At 43.2% G+C, this 19,350-nt stretch overlaps 1 protein-coding gene across 1 annotated transcript in view; it reads right to left on the minus strand.

The window, feature by feature from the left end:
• Nucleotides 1-13,154: 13,154 nt before the first annotated feature.
• Nucleotides 13,155-19,350, minus strand: part of ANTXR1 (ANTXR cell adhesion molecule 1) — a 215,766-nt gene continuing 209,570 nt past the window's right edge. Inside the window, exon 18 of the mRNA XM_036334285.1 lies at nt 13,155-17,153. Coding sequence (XP_036190178.1) covers nt 16,893-17,153 — 261 coding nt within the window. The 3' untranslated portion in view covers nt 13,155-16,892. The remainder of the gene's footprint in view (nt 17,154-19,350) is intronic.

Raw genomic sequence — 19,350 nt, forward strand, 5'->3', positions numbered from 1 at the left:
CAAGAGGTTGGCCTGCAGGCCCCGATAAGGTGATGCCTGCAGGCTGGGGGCAGCTCCTGTGTTGAGCGTCTGCTCCCTGGTGGTCAGTGCCCATCCTAGCTGTCTGGTTATTTTGTATATTATGCGTTTATTAATATAGACTAGAGGCCAGATGCATGAAATTCGTGCAAGAGTAGGCCTTCCTTCCCCCAGCTGTTGGCACCAGCTTCCCTCTGGCACCTGGGACCCGGGTTTCCCTTGCAGCTCTGGCTTCATCTGGAAGGATGTCCAGCCTAGTTAGCATATTACACTTTTATTATTATAGATGATAATGTAAAGAACTGGAAATACTGGACTATCAGGGCTCCCATGAGTAGTTTTGTAAAATCACACAGTGGGAGAGAATGAATGTGGAACTTGAGTGGAGTCATGAGATAGAAAAGGAAGTTAAAAATATTGCATACTAGTAATTGTATAATTCAAGCATACATGGTAGAGAACTTGGGTAGTGGACATGTCTGATGATCAGCCACCTTCAATGCAATGAATCAATGTTAGCTTGGCATCTTCTACCTGCTCATGCATGATGCTACAGATTTGTGAATTTTCTACTTTTTCTCCTGTGGGAAATATTTCACAATACATGAGCATCAAACCATCACATTTTACCCCTTAAACTTATACAACGTTATATGTCAATTGCATCTCCATAATGTAAGCTGTGGGTTTGTCAAATTTGGCCTTTATAATGTTGAGATAGGTTATTTCTGTACCTAATTTTTTAACAGTTTTATCATGAAGGAATGTTATATTTTGACAAGTTCCTTTTTATCTCCTATTGAGATGAGCATATGCTTTTTATCCTTCATTCTTTTCTTATAATATATTTTTATTGACTTCAGAGAGGGAGAGAGAGATAAAACACCAATGATGAGAGAATTATTGCTCAGCTGCCTCCTATTTATTGTGTGACCTTGAGATCTTGCATTTTGATTTTCTCATCTATAAAGTGGAAATAGAATAACAGTACATATTTACTAGCTTACTAGGGCTGCTGTCACCAAGTGCCACAAGCTGAGTGGCTTAAACAAAAATTGATGTTTCGCAGTTCTGTAGGCTCAGTGTCTGAGATCAAGGTGTGGGCGGGGCCATGCTCCCCTGAAGGCACCAGGGCAGGAGCTGTTCCAGACCCGCTCCTACCTCTGGCAGCTCCTTGGCTTGTGGCAGCATAATGCCCATCTGTACATAGCATTCACCCTGTGTGTTTGTCTCTGTGCCCAAATTTCTAGTTTACCAGTCTCAAGTTCATGCCTTCAAATTCTTCAGTTTCCAGGGTGACCAGTCCTCAATTTCCATCGGGCCCTGCCACAGGAGGCCTCACCCATGAGAGTCACTTCTTCATTCCTTTTAGGAAGCCCTCTCCCCCAACATGAGAACATCTTTGGGGACCAGGAAGAGAGATTTTGCTGTAAATCCGGATGCCGCAGGCCCTGAGGAATTATGACCCCATTTTCCGTTTTCTCTGGTGTGGTTTGTTGTGCAGCTAATTCTCATTGGTTACGCTGCGGCAAGGATTCTTTGGGATTTTGGAAGGAAATTTCCTCACATTTTCCATTCCTTTCTTCCCAGAGGCAGTTTGCTGGCACAATAAGGGCCACTTCTTTCGACAGCCAGATGAGAAACAGAGTTTAAGGCAGAGGCAAGAGCACCTCAATGGGGCACAGAGCGTTTTTTAGCACAAAAAAAGGAGTCAGTCTCACTTGGGGTCATTTAAAAACTTTCTTAAGTGGAGGAAAATGCAAAACGTACAAAGTGCCTCATCGACATGGAAGCATGGAACAGAGAGTGGAATCTCAGAGGGAAGGCGGACATGGAAGCATGGAACAGAGAGTGGAATCTCAGAGGGAAGGCGGACATGGAAGCATGGAACAGAGAGTGGAATCTCAGAGGGAAGGCGGACATGGAAGCATGGAACAGAGAGTGGAATCTCAGAGGGAAGGCGGACATGGAAGCATGGAACAGAGAGTGGAATCTCAGAGGGAAGGCGGACATGGAAGCATGGAACAGAGAGTGGAATCTCAGAGGGAAGGCGGACATGGAAGCATGGAACAGAGAGTGGAATCTCAGAGGGAAGGCGGACATGGAAGCATGGAACAGAGAGTGGAATCTCAGAGGGAAGGCGGACATGGAAGCATGGAACAGAGAGTGGAATCTCAGAGGGAAGGCGGACATGGAAGCATGGAACAGAGAGTGGAATCTCAGAGGGAAGGCGGGAGGATGGTTGGCGGGGAGGCAATCAACCAAGGACCTTGTATGCATATATGCGTAACACATGGAATCAGACAATAGGGTGCTGAGGGCCTGGGGCGGGGGAGGGGGCTGGTGGGCTGGAAGGAGTCAATGGGGGACATACTTAGTATTTTCAACAATGAAGAATTACAAAAATAATTCCCTTGGGAAAATTCTATCTAGTTTACCAAAAAAAAAGAAAAAAGAAAGAAAAGTTCTCCTCTCAAGAGGAGTGGAAACTGCTGCTGGAGGAGAGAAGACTGTGACAGAGAGGACAATGCCGTGTTTCTCTTCACTCGCAGGCCATGGACACTCACCTTGCACATCACAAGCCCTGGCCTGCCTCTCCGATGGTGGGTGGGAGCCCTTCCTGTGCTCTGGGGCACAGTCCTCCCCCTCCTCCTCTCAAAACACTGCCCCCGGGGTCTCCACAAAGGGCCTTTGTTTGCGGGGACAGCCGTGTCTTCCAGTCTGAGGCCACCCCTCCTGCAGGTGTTAAACTGCCAACCACCGTCCCCAAACCACGCACTCGGCTGGTGCTCCCTTCCTACTCAGCAGCTGTGCTGCCTGAAGGACAGCACTCTCACTTGCAGGGACTTCTGGAGGCTTTACAGATGCTGCCTCAAACTCAACCTCTCACTTCCCATGAAGTTTGTGTTTAAGGAACGGCTATCACTTGGAAAGAAAATAAAAATCGATGCTTGCACATGGTTAAAATAAAAAAGCAGACAACGTTACAGAAATTCTGGCCAACAATGAAAATCCTGCCTCTCATGCCATTACCACCCACCCCAAGTCCTGCTTCCTAGAGGAAACCAGTCTTAATTGTTGCTTTGTTTCTCTTTAAAATTTAATTTTTATTTTATTTTATTATGGTTTAACAAGTGACATAGTTCTACAAGGCTTGCCATTAAAACAGCAGTACAGGTTTCTTTTGGGGATGATGAAAATGGTCTAACATTAGGTTGTGGTTGCATAACTGTAAATATACTAAAACCCATTGAATTGTCCACTTAAAATGGAAGAACATTATGGTATGCAAATTATATCTCAATAGAGCTCTTATAAAAAGGGGAGGATAATAAATACATCCCCCAAAAAGCGGTCTCTTGACACCCCCCTTCTCGCTTACTAGAGGCAACCACTGTTTTTTTCTCTTTCAATTTTATTTTATTATTTTTAATTTTTTAAATTGATTTCAGAGAGGGAGAGGGAGAGAGAGATAGAAACATTGATGATAAGAGAGAGTCATTGATTGGCTGCCTCCTGCACACCCCCTACTGGGGATTGAGCCTACAACTCAGGCATGCGCCCCGACTGGGAACTGAACCTCCTGGTTCTTGGGTCTACGCTCAACCACTGAGCAACACCAGCTGAGCCTCAATTTTATTTTATATTGGTTTCAAGTGTGCAGCTTAGTGGTTAGACAATCATATACTTAATGTGTTCCCCTTGATATTTCCAGTACTCACCTGCCACTATACATGGTTAATGCAATATTTTTGATTATATTCCTTATGGTTTGCTTTACATCTCTGTGACTATTTTGTAGCTACCACTTTGTATTTCTTAATCCCTTCATCTTTTTCACCCAGTCCCCCAACCTCCCTCCACTTTAGCAACCACCAATCTGTTCTCTCTGTCTGTGAGTCTGTTTCAGTTTTGTTTGTTTGTTTATTTTTTCTTTAGATTCCACATGTAAGTGAACTCACATGGTATTTGTTTTTCTCTGACTGACTTACGGAAGCAACCACTTTCAACTCGTGTGATATTTTCCTCCATATCGCTAACTAGTTTGCTTGCGATGCTATTTCTTGTTTCTGGTTTTAGGCATTCACTATTGCTTTTCCAGTAAAAAAGATGGGGCTTTAACTTTCTTCCCCATGCAAAAATGCACACTTCCCATTCCCCATCCTTCCCACATAGTGTTAGTATTTTGGTAAGCTCCGCATTCTGTGCTTACATTAGTACAACTCCACTGGCAGCTGCCCATTTGTGTGGCATGGAGGAAGGCTTCCAAGATTTAACTGAGCCTTAATTTTTCAACCTCCATTTTTTGCCCCCTCTGGCTGCCTCTCCCAGAGATACCTGGGGTGGTTGATCCCCAATCTTTGGATGCATCCATAGTGCAACTCATTTAATTCCTGCACGCCCCTTACTGGGGCATGTGTTAGAGACATTACTCTGGAGTCACCAGTTGGAAACATGTTAGGCAAAAGTCAGGGTGCAAATTAGGGGGTGACTGCACCATGTACCAGGCAATGGATGATGGCTCCAGAATTCAGCTTCAGAAAAATACAATTCATTTTTTGAGGGGAATCCCTAGGTTATTTATCACTCATCCATCTGCTGTTCTACTTCTTAAATTTTGTTGCCATTTTCTAATCTCCCATTCTCCTGTTTTAAAGTCCAGTTTTTAAAAATATGATTCATATACCATAAAATTCACCCATTTACAGTGTACAATTCAGCAGCTTTAGTATATTCAGAGTTGTGCAACCACTCCCCAGTCAACTTCAGAACGAGTTTTGACAAGTGTAGTAGAGAGATGTTGGGTTTGTTGACAGCTCTGGGTTCTAGATATATAGGTCAATGCATTTTGATGGCCTTTCATCCCTTGTAGCTGTGGCACTGGCATTATGTGGAAGATTAGGGAAGCATTGAGAAGAGTGGGCTAAACAATTCATCTTTATGAGGCTCAGGTTCCTCACTTTTAAGTCATTCATGAAATTAGTGAGGATCCCCCATGTATGTGGTTTTGTGTTAAATGCTGGAGAAACAAAGATGAAATAGTCATAGTCCCTTCCTGTAGTGTAGTGGGGTAGGGGTTGGATAGAGACAAAAGAATGGGATTTTATGGTGAGTGTTACGATAGATACGTAACAGGTGATGTGCCAGAATACAGGAAGGGAAAATCACGGGAGGTTTCACAGAGGAAGAAATATTCAAGCTTAAATAAGAGCTCTTTAGGTGCACAAGGGAGAGGGAAGGCATTCCAGGCAGAGGAGTGAGCAGTACCTAAGCATGGAGAGCTTGGTGCGTTCAGGGAATAGGTAATCATTCTATTTACCTGGATAGAGCACAGGTGCTTGTGGGGGAATGATGAGGAGAGACTAGAAGGTTAACAATGGCAGCTAACATGCCTCATATGTACAACTACTATGCACATATACAACAAGGAAACTGAGGCACAGACTCACATGACCATAAGGTCCCTCAGTTAATAAGTGGGGAGCTGGGAGTGGGTCCCTGGCAGACCAGCTCTATAGCTTATTTTTTTGTTTGTTTTTTATTGCGTTAGATGACCAAGGAGTTTGGACTTGGTTCTAAAAACAGGCTTTAAGGTACAGGAGTGACAAGATCAGTGTTGTGAGTTCGAGACATTACTCTGGAGCCACCATTTGGAAACATGTTAGGCAAGAATCAGGGTGCAAATTAGGGGATGGCTGCACCATGTACCAGGCAATGGATTATGGCTCCTGAATTTAGACAGGAAATGGGGCTGCAAAGGAAGAGGCTATGAGGAAAGTTATTTGAGAGGCAGAATCAACAGAACTTGGTCCCTGCTAGATGTGGGAGTTAGGAGAAGATGAGGCCCAGATTCAGTGACTGAGCCACGGTGGTTTGTTTGTTATATTTGGGAGTACAAGATAGCAAGCTTGGGAGAGGGGAGAAAAAGAGAACGAGTCAGCATTGAACATAGTGCGATTGAGGCAACTATACAATGTTCAGGTAGTCACATCCAGAAGTGGTTGGAAGATGGGTCTGGAATGCTGGGGATCCATCTGTGTTGGAGGTATAGATTTGGGAGTCCCGGGCTCATGAGAAAAATTAAAATCATAGGCATGGATATGAAGACAATATGTGGTATGAAGACGCCAAGGTCAGAGTGCTGGGAAGCATCAGATTTCTGAGGACTGTTCCTGAGAAGTTGGTTGACGACATCCTTGAGAACAGGTGGAGGGGTGTGGGTGGTGGAAGTAGTGAGGAAGACTCCAGTACTGCCTCTGGGCCCTGTGATATATGGGGCCAAGTGCTGTAAGGGAGAGTCAGGTCTCTGAAGGGCAGGAGGAGGCCAGTGGTGAAGCAGTGATGGAGAGAGTTTCTCTAGAAATGAGGATCCTAGGGGGAAGAGCGGAGAGAGGTGGCAGGAAGGATAGCAGTCATAAGTGTTGGGGGTGGAGAGAAGATGCTTGACTGTGAGTTGAGTGAGTGAGAGCACCACAGAGGGTAGATGAGAGAAGGGTGGGAGCCATTTCTAACTGGCCTGTCTTCTCAGCTATTTTCTGTGTCTAGTCTGCTCAGGTGGCTGCCTGTTGCTACAGGTGGTGTCAGTCCTTACAGATCTGCTGGGTTGAATCTGGGTTCCTGAAGTGCTCTTGTGCAAGAACCACTGTGTACGTTTACATTCGCATATTTGGCTTCCGCTGACCCGAGGACAGATGTGGAAATAGTAAGCCTGGCCAGCCAGAGGAAGCAGAGAGGCTTATAATCCAAACCTCCTTTCTGTTTTAACTGGAACATCAGGACCCAGGTTCATTCTTCCAAACCATTCTCATCCAAGGGAAAATCGGCCATCTCTGGTCTCTCATTTTAGAAGAGATGTGATGATGGCATGCCACATGTCCGATTGGCTGGACCACAACTCATCCCAGTGCCTGCCTGCTCCTGAGGTCTCCTTCCAGACTCCACACAGATGTCTTGGCTGGTTTCTGAGTGTGTCCTGACTTCTCTCAACAGCCCATCTAGTAGGCATTATATTAGTCTTATTTGCAACCAAGAAAAAAAAAAAAAGAAGCTCAAGATCACACAAATACTAAGTGGTAGAAGCAGAATTTATTTTTATTAAACTTTTTTGTTATTAAATACTTCAAACAAACAGAAACATTCCAAGAATAACATATCTGGTACCTTCTGGACCTACTCTTAGCTCTATCAGACTCTAACATTAAGCCATCCCTGAATCATACTTTTATTTTTTTTTTTTTTTTTTTTTTTATTTATTTTTTTTTTTTAAAATATATTTTATTGATTTTTTACAGAGAGGAAGGAAGAGAGATAGAGAGCTAGAAACATCGATGAGAGAGAAACATCGATCAGCTGCCTCCTGCACATCCCCCGCTGGGGATATGCCCGCAACCCAGGTACATGCCCCTGACCGGAATCGAACCTGGGACCTTTCAGTCCGCAGGCCGACGCTCTATCCACTGAGCCAAACCGGTTTCGGCATGAATCATACTTTTAAAAAGCAAATATTAACATCATAGTTGAAGCACTCTGTGTTGCCTTTCTTGATGTTTTCCCTCTCCCTCTCTCCTTAGAGGTAACCACTATTTGAAGTTGGTGTTTATTATTACCATGCACATGTTTATATTTTGATTACATATACTATACTGAAAGACAAAAACCAAGGAAAGGACTTAGGACCCTAAAAGTCAACATAGTCAGTATATGAACGAACTAGAAAAATACTCTACCTCAAAGATAGAAATAGGAAGGAATCTGGCTTGTCAATGTTAGCTTAAAGGAGAACATTTTTTCTTGAGAATTCTTAAGCACAAGCTGGCATTCATGAAAGTTGTAATCCAAATCTACACTATCTGCATGATTCTAAATAACTTTTAGTCAGAATTTATTTTAAAATAGTTCTGGATTGGTAATGATTTCAGAAGCAAATATAAGTCCTCTTTGGAGAAATGCAATCACAAAACAACCCTGCAAGTTTTTCATGAATAAAGTTCTGAGAAATATGAGCTCAGAGGAAAAATAAAAAACCATATAAGGAGACAAGGCACTATGAGCAAAAGTCAGCAGAAACAACAGGCCACAGAAACACCAGCAAAGATTTTAGATGTGGGAATTATTGATTACAAAATATAAATTAAGCATGTTTTATATATTCAAAGAAAGAAAAGTGGTGACTAAAAATTTAAGGTACAAGTGATTATGAAAGTTCAACAGGCACATTTGAAAAACAACCAAATAGAATTTTTTAAAAAGTCAAATATAAAAATTCAAATAAAAACTCAAATGATGGTTTAAAGAGAGAAGTAGATATAGGTGATAAATCCATGAGCATAAAAATAGGTCTGAAGAAATATTCCAGAATGTATAATACATAGACAAAGAGGTAGAAAATATGAAAAATAGGTTAAGAGGCATGGAGGACAGGGTGAGAAGGTCTAACATATGTCTACTTGGAGTACTAGAAAAAAAGGAGAGAGAATGGAGGAGAGGAAATATTTGAAGAGATAACGACTAAAAAAATTTAGACTTGATGAACATACATGCATAGTTCAGATTCAGGAAGCCCAATGAATGTATAGCAATATAAACAAATTTTTGCTTAGACCGATAGTAGTGAAACTGAGAAATACCAAAGACTAGCGGGAGCAGATGATATTCCCAGCAGCTGGGGTGGGTATGCTTTCTATCAGCCTTGAAGATTGGATCTGGGCAGAGTGCTATACTATCCACTACAAATTTTCATAATATTAAGTAAAGAAACACAAGGTAGAAAATTGTATTTACAGTATGATTTCAATATTTTTAAATGGGCATATGAAAACAAAAATTACTGAAAGGAAATATTCAAAAGGTTTTGCCTTGGTGTTGGAATAATGGATAACTTTTCTTTTCCCTCCAACCTATATCTTATAAACACATACAGAAAACCTTAGAGTACTTTATAGAACATGTAAAACCATTCCACTGATTCCTCTCTATGAACTGTTCAAATTGGTTAGAAAGTTAACATCTATAGGTGAATGGATTAACAAGTTGTAGTACATCCAAACAATGGAATGTTACTCAGCAATAAAAAAATGATCAATCAAGCAACAAAAAGACATGAAAGAACCTTATATGCATACTAGAGGCCTGATGCACGAAATTCGTGTACTGGGGGGCGGGGGGAGGTGTCCTTCAGCCCAGCCTCTGCTCTCTCACAGACCAGGAGCCCCGCGATTGATTGGCCCACAGAGGGAGGCCCTGCCCACTGCTGCCAGCCAGGTAGCCTGGGCCTCCCTCTGCGGGCGATCATGGGGCGATGGTGGGGTCCCCCAACCAATCACATCGCACCCACCTTGGCAGCGGCAGTCAGTGCTGGGTCGCCACAGCGCCCGCAACCCAGGAGGAACCGAGAGGTCAGCAGTTCAGCCCGCTCGCCAGTCCCCGCTCGCCAGTTCCCGCCCACCGGAGCCTGCTGCGTGTGCAGCCTGGTGTTCGGTCATCCTTTTGGATGTTTTGGACCTTATGGACCCTGGCTCTTTATATATTAGGATTGCTAAGTGAAAGAAGACAATCTGAAAAGGGCATACACTATATGATTCCAGCTTTATTGTATTCTGGAAAAGACAAGACTATGGAGACAGTAAAAATATCAGAAGTTTCCAGGGGCTCAAGGGAAGAGAAGAGGAAGGATGAAGAATGGTGGAATTATTCTGTATGATTCTGTATGAAAACATGGTGGATACATGTGCATTTGTTAAATTCTATTAGGACTGTATATTGCAAAGAGTGAATGCTAATGTAAATTATGGGCTTTAGTATAGATTTATCAGTTGTAAAAATGTACCACACTAATGTAAGATGTTAATAATAAGGAAAACTGTGTGCATAGAAGTGGGGATATATGGGAATTCTCTATACTACCTGCTCAATTTTTCTGTAAATCTAAAACTTTTCCAAAACATAAAGTCTATTAAAAAAGAAAAACAAAAAAGTGAGCCTCGGCTTCTGTAATCTACAAAAGGCAACACATTTAGCAGTAGTTGAGACAGAACAGGCGCAGCAAACAGGTGAAGAGACCTCTGTATTAAGGACTGAACAAAGCCCTTTCAGGCCGCTGTGAAATATTAGAACATAAATCCACAAACAAACAGCTGCTTTGTGTATAGCTGCTTTGTTAATGGGGATCACAACAGCTTGACTCCCGATTCAGGATTCTTGCTGTTTCCTCAATGAACCATGACACAACCGTTGAGTCTTGCTCTATGAATTCATGGAATGGCAGGGGATCTGGTCCCGTGACAGGACACTTGATAAACAAACGAGGCAAATTGGAGCTGATTCTGCTGGCGACTGCCAGTGCTGGAGCCGTTTTTTTTCCTTCTGGCACCTACCCTAAGTTCTGGCATCTACTCTTACTTTTCCTCCCAGGCCAACTGCAAAAAGGACTTGACCTCAGTTGACCCAGAATGTGGAAGAATGTGTATGCATTGAAAAGTAACCCAGTCAGCTGACAAAGTTAATAAATTTTCATAATAATTCATTCAGTACCACCCAGTGAGAGTCCGCACTGTGAATATTTGCTCAAAGGCAGTGAGAAAATGAGAACTTGTTTATTACCTCTGGTTCTTGAAAGAAAACATGGTCTCAGATAGAGCTTTCATTTCTATTGTTGATCTGCTTAAACATTCAGAGGTTGAAATTCTTCATTTATGTTTATTCACTCAACTAACATTGGTGAACTCCTATTATGTGACAGGCACCTTATGCATAGATTTGTGGGTGGGGAGGCTACACGAATACGTGCTCTACTACAGTATCAGCGTTTGTGTGTGTTGGGGGGGGGGTGCGGGAGCAGTGAAAAGGACCTTTTTATTTTCCATGCTTATTTTTGCCTTGACTATAGAGAGTATAACTCGTTCCTGCCTTTCCATTCTTCTTTCCACCCTTTCCTGCTTTTCCCTGGGCGTTGAGACCTATCTGATCGGTAAGATTATAAGACTCATCCATTCAGGGCAGTGCTACCAGTGGACAGACTATTAATTACAATCAAGAAAACTTTCTTGCCGAAACCAGTTTGGCTCAGTGGATAGAGCATCGGCCTGTGGACTGAGGGGTCCCAGGTTCGATTCCGGTCAAGGGCATGTACCTGGGTTGTGGGCATATCCCCAGTAGGAGATGTGCAGGAGGCAGCTGATCGATGTTTCTCTCTCATCGATGTTTCTAACTCTCTATCTCTCTCCCTTCCTCTCTGTAAAAAATCAATAAAATATATTTAAAAAAAGAAAAAAAGAAAACTTTCTTGCATTCTCTTTTCTTTAATTCATGCAAAATCTGTTTTTATGCAGCAGAGACAGGAATTTCATCTTATTTGTTTCCCCAATTAGCCCTTTATTTTATTTTATTTATTTTTTGATTTATTGATTTTCAGGGAGAATTTATATGACTAAGTGACCATTTGAATGTTCAGTAAAAAGGAGAGGAATCAAAGATTATTCCTAATGGAATTATGAGGCTTCTAAATGGTTTAGGTATGATAACGCCAAGTCAACACAATATAACTGTAATCAGAATACAATCCATGTGTTTTGCATATGCCAACTCTATAGCCTTCTACCAAATGTTTGATAAGTATAAGCAATGTTAAACTTGTTTACTATATATTTAGAGGGACAAAGTGTTATAATGATTGTGATAACCTGTGAGACTCCAGAGAAAAGCATATTTTTCCGAAGACAGAAAACTGGATTTAGTGATGAATAATTGTGAATCTCGTGCTCAAGTTCATGGTCAGCACCTGATCAATGATCTTATTCTTGTCCCTAATGGTTCCTTCGCTTAGTCAACTTAATACATTGGAACACTATTCAGGGTAGTTGAAGTGATTTCATCAGAAAGCTGGTCAGTAATGCAAACAATATGCAGGATTTAAAAATTCTTCATACCATACAGTAAGCATTTTTTCCTACTTCTAATATGTTTCTGGTTTTATTTATTACACTTAAATTCAGCTGGAATTTATTTGGGTGTAAGGAGTGAAGTAGGACTCTAACTCCCTCGCCCCCACCCCTTCCAAATTGCTAGCCGGTTATCTCAAAACGATTCAATGTTTAAGAATGTAATTTAAAAAATGTCTATGTGCCCTAAATGCTATGAAAATAGAATACTAATGAAATCTTGGAAATAAATTGTGGCATGATTTTCTGTTTTCAGATGTTTTTATTCCAATTAAGATAAATTCAACTCTTAATGAGGACTTGCAAAGAAAAAAATTCAGCCCCACTGACGCTCAGTGGTTGAGCGTCAACCTGTGAACCAGGAGGTCATGGTTCGATTCCAGGGTCAGAGCACATGCTCAGGTTGTGGGCTCGATCCCCAGTGTGCGGAAGGCAGTTGATCAATGTTTCTCTCTCATCATTGATGTTTCTATCTCTCTCTCCCTTCCTCTCTGAAATCAATAAAAATATTTTTAAAATGTTTATTATTTCTTCATTTCTGATACAAACCACTTTATTCTTCTTAGCAGCTTCAGTTCAGCTCTTTCACAGGGAGAGAGAAATCTCAATGATGAGAATCATTGATCAGCTGCCTCCCACATGCCCCACATTGGGGATCGAGCTTCCAGGCATGTGCCCTGACTGGGAATCCAACTGTGAGCTCCTGGTTCAGAGGTCAATGCTCAACCACCGAGCCATGCCGGCCGGGCAATAATAAACATATTTTGAAGTGTAAGTAGATAGAAGGGTATTTACTGCAGCACTATCTATAATACTGCTGGGTTTCTTGAGCAGCTGCAAACCTCTGGAATACTTGCTCTGTAAGTCAAATCAATCATAGCCACGTTTTTGTTGCAGGCACACAATCCTAAATGAGACAACGCATTTCTTCTGTGTTCTTCTCTGTCTCCATCTTTCATTTTCACTTAGCGCTGATTACTTTTTAAAATTTAAAACCATTACTGGAAACAAAGAATATTTTGAATGTTGGGCAGCTAAAGAAGAAAGAGTAATGAAGACAGGAGTTCAGCAGAGGGCACAAAATAATTTGTGAAACATAATTTCATGTGCAGAGGGCAACCATTTTATTATGATCAAGATGCTAAACACTTGAGCAATCTACATTTTATTTTTATAACAAAGAGACAACCAGTAAAAGAGTTGATTTTAAAAATTTATTATTTTTTTTAAAAAAAGCAACTTCCAGAGTTCGTCATTGTACAGGCTTAGCCCGGTCTCCTATAGCATGGTACAACGATTACTAATTGTTTTTTAATAATGACTCAGAGGCACTGGAGATCCATAACTGTCTTCTGAATTATCAGAGAAAGAAAAAAAAAGACTTAGAAGAAGAGTTTAATGTTAAGTGTATTTATAAAATCATATTCTAGTTCTTTTAAATTGGTTATCCAAGTATGATAATATAGTAGAGCTCAGATAACTAGAAAAGGCAACTGACCAGAACACCCCCTTCCCACACGGTGTGCATTAACAGGCACTTTACTGCTTACATCTTTATATGGTTTGCAAACTAATTCAACCCATTTCACACAGCATTAATTATTTTTTATTAAGTTCTCATCAGGCTGAAACCGCTGCTCATTATCTCACAATTATTATTATTATTTTTCCTGATTTTTTGATGGTTTCCCTCAGCTGACAGTGTTTGGACTTTAGTGTACATGAAAGTTTGCGAACATCTCTGCCCCTTCTAGTGATATTTACAGTGAGGTTCCCCATGGCCAGGTATCCAAGACTGTTCTTTAATTTGTCCTCCAGCTCTCTTCTTGACCTTGGGAAAAGAGAGACCTTGTGTCTCACTGGAATATGTGCCAAGCTCCAGGCCAGAAGCTCCTGGTCATTAACAGAGGGGGCCCCTCCAGGTTCTTATTAATGCTGTGCAAACAAGGGTCTCGTCGTTTCAATAACTATTTGTACATTTATAAAAGCAATACAGTCATGGGAAAAACCAACAAGCACAGCTTGGTAGAATAACCTGCCATGAAATATCATTGGCTTTATAATAATTTACTACAACTGTTCTTTTTATTCACACTGGATAGGAAATGCTTCCATCTAACACATGGAATACGAATATATACAACAAAATGTTGGGTTTTATTATATAAAAAAAACTTCACAAAGACAATAACATGGGGGGTTTAAAAAATAATTTTGTGCAGTTTCCTGATCACAATCATATGTCTGCTGCCTTTTACAGGGAATGATACAAGTACTGATAGATTTTATAAACCAGTTAAAGAATTTTCCTGCCTGTAATAGCCTACTCTTAAAATATTGCCTTGTTCATATACAGTAAAGGTGTTTTTCCTTCTCAACTGTAATTCTAAATGACTATGGATGACACAATGAGTCAGTTTTAAGGACAGACCCTGCCAATCCTCTTCAAAATCATCATATAGTTGCAGTTCCCTATTTCATCAAAAAGTTCACGAAACAACATCTCGGAAACTGCACAGGGCTTCTGATTGATGTGCTGTTGAGATCCTGAATGTTGCATTCACACCCGATTTTTTTCCACAACGTCAGCATCTCAGCTTGAATTTTCTTAAGGCCGCAGTGAGTCATGCGGCAGCGGTGTGGGGTGGACTGTCTTGTACTGCCAGCAGTCAAAACAGTTGTCATGGGCTCAACATCCCTATACTGTGAGCCTGGGGGGACCCATTCTTCTGTGGAATGGTTTTCTGGAGTCCAGCAATGTCCCTGCAAGTGTTTGAGACATCCTGGCTCCTACTTCATGAAGGACTATACTAAAGAAGCAGCCTAGTATTCTAAAAATAGACAATACAGGCCAGGTTGGGGGCGGGGGGGGGGGGGGGGGGGAGGAGGAGGTTGCTTTCATAAGTCCTGGACTGCATCTCTGATTTAGCTCTATGAGAAGGCTGGGGGATTCTCTGGGAGTGGCAGGCTGGGAGAAGGGCTGGGTCTGAGGTACACTTGGAGAAGTGTCTGTTTGGCATCGACACTGCACATTTAGTGCCTGTAGTCTAGGCACTGTGCCTAGATCTATTTTTCCCTGACTGTACCTTTTTTGCCTAAGGGTTTCCCCATTCCCCCATGTTTGTTTTTGTTTTCTAAATAGGTTTGGCCAATAGAGCTCCTCTCTCTCTCTCTCTCTCTCTCTCTCTCTCTCTCTCTCTCTCTCTCTCTCTTTTTCTCTCTGTAATTCTAATAGGTGAGTGGTGGTTTCTTGGAGTTGTAATTTGAGGGCTGTGGAAATCATTGGGCTACATGGGAATAGTGCTGTGATTGATTAGCAATGTCTGTCGTGGCTAGAAGAATAGGTGTTTATGGAATGCATGCCAGGTCCTTATGTCTTTGTTCTAAGAAAAGTGAAAGAATGAGTCTGGCTTGATGGGTTCTTGGAGGATCTTTGGAGACCAGAGCCCAACGCACTGCATTTATATTTATATTCTACTTTGTTCCTGAAAAGATTTAAGGAGCTTGGGAGAGGAATTTTAAGAACTGTGGAAAGTTGGAGGAGGAGATAATTTTGAATAGGTTTGTGCAGGAGGCCTTCAACAATGGCCCTGTTCCCACCCCTGGGTGACGAAACCCGATGTTTAGAAAGTGTTTACAGCGCTTCTGCTCACAACAGATTCAGAATGACTGGGGGCAATGGAGTGAGCCCCAGGCGTGGTGGAAATTCCAGGCAGAGCATTTCTGGTGTATTGCCTCTGGGTCAATAGCTGATAATAAATTGTGAGTATGTTGAAAAGCCAAGAAGAAATCTACTTGCACCCACATACGTGCCTTTTTGGGGTTAATCAAATAACCGGGTGACAGTTTCCTTATTCTGTCAGGACCATTGTCTCACAGCTCTATCTAGAAGTCTCTGGTGCATAACTTTCCCAAGAAAGGAGAATAAAATCAGTGAAATTGTGTGGTAGGTGCTAGTGGTGCCATTTTGGGAAGATCAACTCACATTTATCTCTGGACAATGGGATCAATCACTTCTTCATATCTCAAATGATTTAAACCAAAGCCAATCTATATTTTTACCATGAATCATTAACAGGTTGCTCATTGACAATGTATTGTCTATGATTTAGGGGACGATGTCGGGCCAAAGCCAGCCACCAGCTGCTGATGGCTGTGGGTTTTAGAAACTGTCTGATGCTCCCATCAGTATGTCCCTTATCAATGCACACACCCGATTCACTTACACAGCAACATGGCAACATACCTTTTTCCATCAGTAAACATCTGCTCTCTTCTTCACTTGGAAACTGGGAGAGTTTGGGAGGAAAATATGGTGTGTTTTTACTCCTCTGAAAATCCCAGTAAGACATACTTTTGGATATCTGTCTGATGTTGAGTTTCTTGCCACAGTGGCTACTCCAAGCTTCCCCGAAATGAGTAGGCAAAGGGTTTCCACCTTCCTGGGTGGTGCACGGGGTTGAGGATTCCTTGGGTTCTGGGCCAAGGGTCCAAGGTTAAATGATGGAGTTGGAGAGAAGGCGAGAAAGCAGCATTTAGAAACTCAGCAATGTTATTTCTTAACCGACTCCTCATCTCACCCTCAGAGAAATGATTTCTTATTGGTCTCCATGAGACACAATCCCATTTAGAGCATCTCAGCAGTTTCACTGTCTCTGGAACCTTCTAGAGGTGATGGCTGGCTGGCTATAATTGTGACTGTGGTTGCCTTCTCATTTGTTTTCAGGCATTTCAACATTTAGATTTCTTTCCTCTGATCACAATTGTCGGCATATTGGCATTATAAACCAGTTTTTAAAATGTGTGAATGTTAGTGGGCTTTGTCACCACTCATTTCCAAAGCAGAAGCCTCCTTTAACTGGAGAGACTCGTTCTAACACCACAGAGGAGCCTCCTCCCTAAAGTTTTTGAGAGAGCCCAGAGCGTGAACTGTGGGTTCTAGACTGAAGGCCTAGGAGGAGGCCGGGAGGGGGGTGGAGCCCTGTTGGGAGGTGGAGCCTGAGGGGGAGGGGGAAGCGTGGAAGGTGGGGATGGAATTGGAGGAGTGGGAGCACTGGGGGGTGGGGGAGGGCAGTGGGGAGCAGGGGGTGGGGGGGTGTAGATGGGGGCAGGAGGCGGCGAGTTGGTGTGGTAGGCGTTGTTGAGTGGGTACTTGGCGGGCTGATTGTTCTTGACTCTGGTAAAGTTGATGCAGCGCCCCTGGAAGAGATCAGAGAGGAGATGTGAGCTGAAGCTAGGACCTTCCAGCAGGTCAGGTGGGAGGTGCGGTGGGCAGCCTGAGAGAAATACGTACAAAGCAGACCAGTGTCTATGACAACACTCTACTGGCATGCAACAAGCCTTTTCCCAAGCTTGCAAATTACTTGTTACAGTGCATTTTCCCAGCAGTCTGTCTCTCACGGAGGAGGAAAAGAAGGGGCCTGACCTTAACTGCACGCATAGGGTCAAGCCAAGTCCAGAGGTCACTGATTTTCATCTCAACAGCCTTGTCAGCCAGGTATTATTATCAATTTGCATTTCACAGATGAGGAAACTCAGGCTCAGGAAAGTTGTCACTTTCCCAAGGCCACACAACTAGGAAGAGGCGGGGTTGGTGGCCTTTGAGGAACAATTACCTGCAGGATAGTTACCTGTAGGATATTCAAGTGTGTGATCTGAGTCTTGGCTTGGGATGAGACTCACCGCAGGGACACAATGCATGTTGGTGGGAGATGTGGGGCTGAGCAAACCGTTGCTCACATATGCCCATGTCCCTCATCCACACAGTTGTTAAGTCAAGTCCCTTTTCCTCCACACAGCTTTCCCTGATGGCTCCAGCCTCCATTCAGCCTTAGCTTCTTCCCCCACCCCCCTAAATTTTTCTCTGGTTATAATCGAGGCCACCAGAAGCCTGCGCGCTAAAACTGTTTGATCTGTAAGTGCCTTGCCTCCCTGACCCGACAAGGAACTTCTGAAGGGAGTGGCCTTGTTTTATACTTTGCTGCCACACTATTGGTTTAGGAATCACAATGCCATATTGAGATGCCAGCACCCCATCTTCTCTGAGCTTCCATTTCATGAGGTTAAATCAGGGCCTAACTTTGTTAGGTTCAGAGTGGGGGTCCACTAACTGCAGAAATAAATGACCATCTTCTCACTGCATCGCCCAGAACTCCCAGAGCAAGTTCAGGCTTAAGTTGATGTTGTAACCCAGTACAGAAATCCCCAGTGGGGCACGCAACCGTCTTTTACAGGTTTATAAACCTAAGCCTTGGTTACAGTTTATTTATGATTCTGGATAAAGCTCTTTCCTTCAAGACGTTAAAGCCCTAATGGTTACCATCTGTGGTAAATTCCTGTCATGGACAAGTCAGAGTTGGGATTTACTGTGCTGTGCATTCTGCCCTTCGTTCCTAGACATGCTAAGTCAGACCCAGAGATGAGAGATTCATTTCCTTGGTGAAATTCCAGTCCTGGGGAAGGAGCTGCTGGTGCCTGGGGTCGGGTCCCTGTGTGGCTTCTTCCTCCCTCTAGGGATCAGCAATGGTGGGTGGGCTGGGGAAGAGAGGAGGCCCACTAATCCAGAGGCTGGGGGGTGGGGGTAGGCGAGAAAGACCTCCCTAGTCAGCCCCCGAAGCTGTCATCATGGCCTCTTGGCTAGAGCTGCAGGGCAGTAGGGAGGGCTGAGGGGGGGAGGGCAAGAAGCCCCCTTCCCGTGGAGCCCCAGGACTGCACTCACTGTCTCCTGCTCCAGAGGCTGGGCTGTGGTCCGTTAGAGCCCCTAGTCGGTTAGAGCTGACAGAACAACAGCTCAGAGCACTCCTTAAGCAGCCAGAGGGGAGGGGTAAGCTCACGTCTCTGCCATGACACCCCTCCCTATGAGACATGGTGGGGATAATAGTACGGCGGCCACTGACAGTCATTATGAAAATTAACCTACTCAATGCTGGTGATGCCTGGCACATGGTGTTTGGAAAATGAAGTTGAGTCTAGATGGGGAAATACAGAGATAATAATGACCTTATGTACTGTGGAAAGGCGAGCTGGAGGTAGTATCAGGTTTGCTGACTTCTAGTTTAGTGCCTTCTAAGTGAGCTGCAGGCTAGGGCCTCTACACGCCACACCTGGCCTCTGTAATAACACTGGCATACAGGGGCAACATGTGGCATTGGATGTGTGACCAGAGCAGCCCCCAGAGTCCACCCTCATCTGCACCATCTTCTATCGTCTCATTGCCACCTAACTCCTGTAACTTATTTGTATAGGACCTCCCACAGTGCGTTGCACACCCAGTTGACTGATGATGCATTTACGCATACTGACCATCCTGAAAAAAGGTGCAGATTCCGCATAAACAAATCCCTGGGGTCCGCTACAGTAAGACGCAGTTAGGGCTTCAGGGAGGGGTGTGGCTAAA

This window comes from Myotis myotis, unplaced genomic scaffold, assembly GCF_014108235.1.
Source record: "Myotis myotis isolate mMyoMyo1 unplaced genomic scaffold, mMyoMyo1.p scaffold_m19_p_14, whole genome shotgun sequence".
Taxonomy (NCBI): domain Eukaryota; kingdom Metazoa; phylum Chordata; class Mammalia; order Chiroptera; family Vespertilionidae; genus Myotis; species Myotis myotis.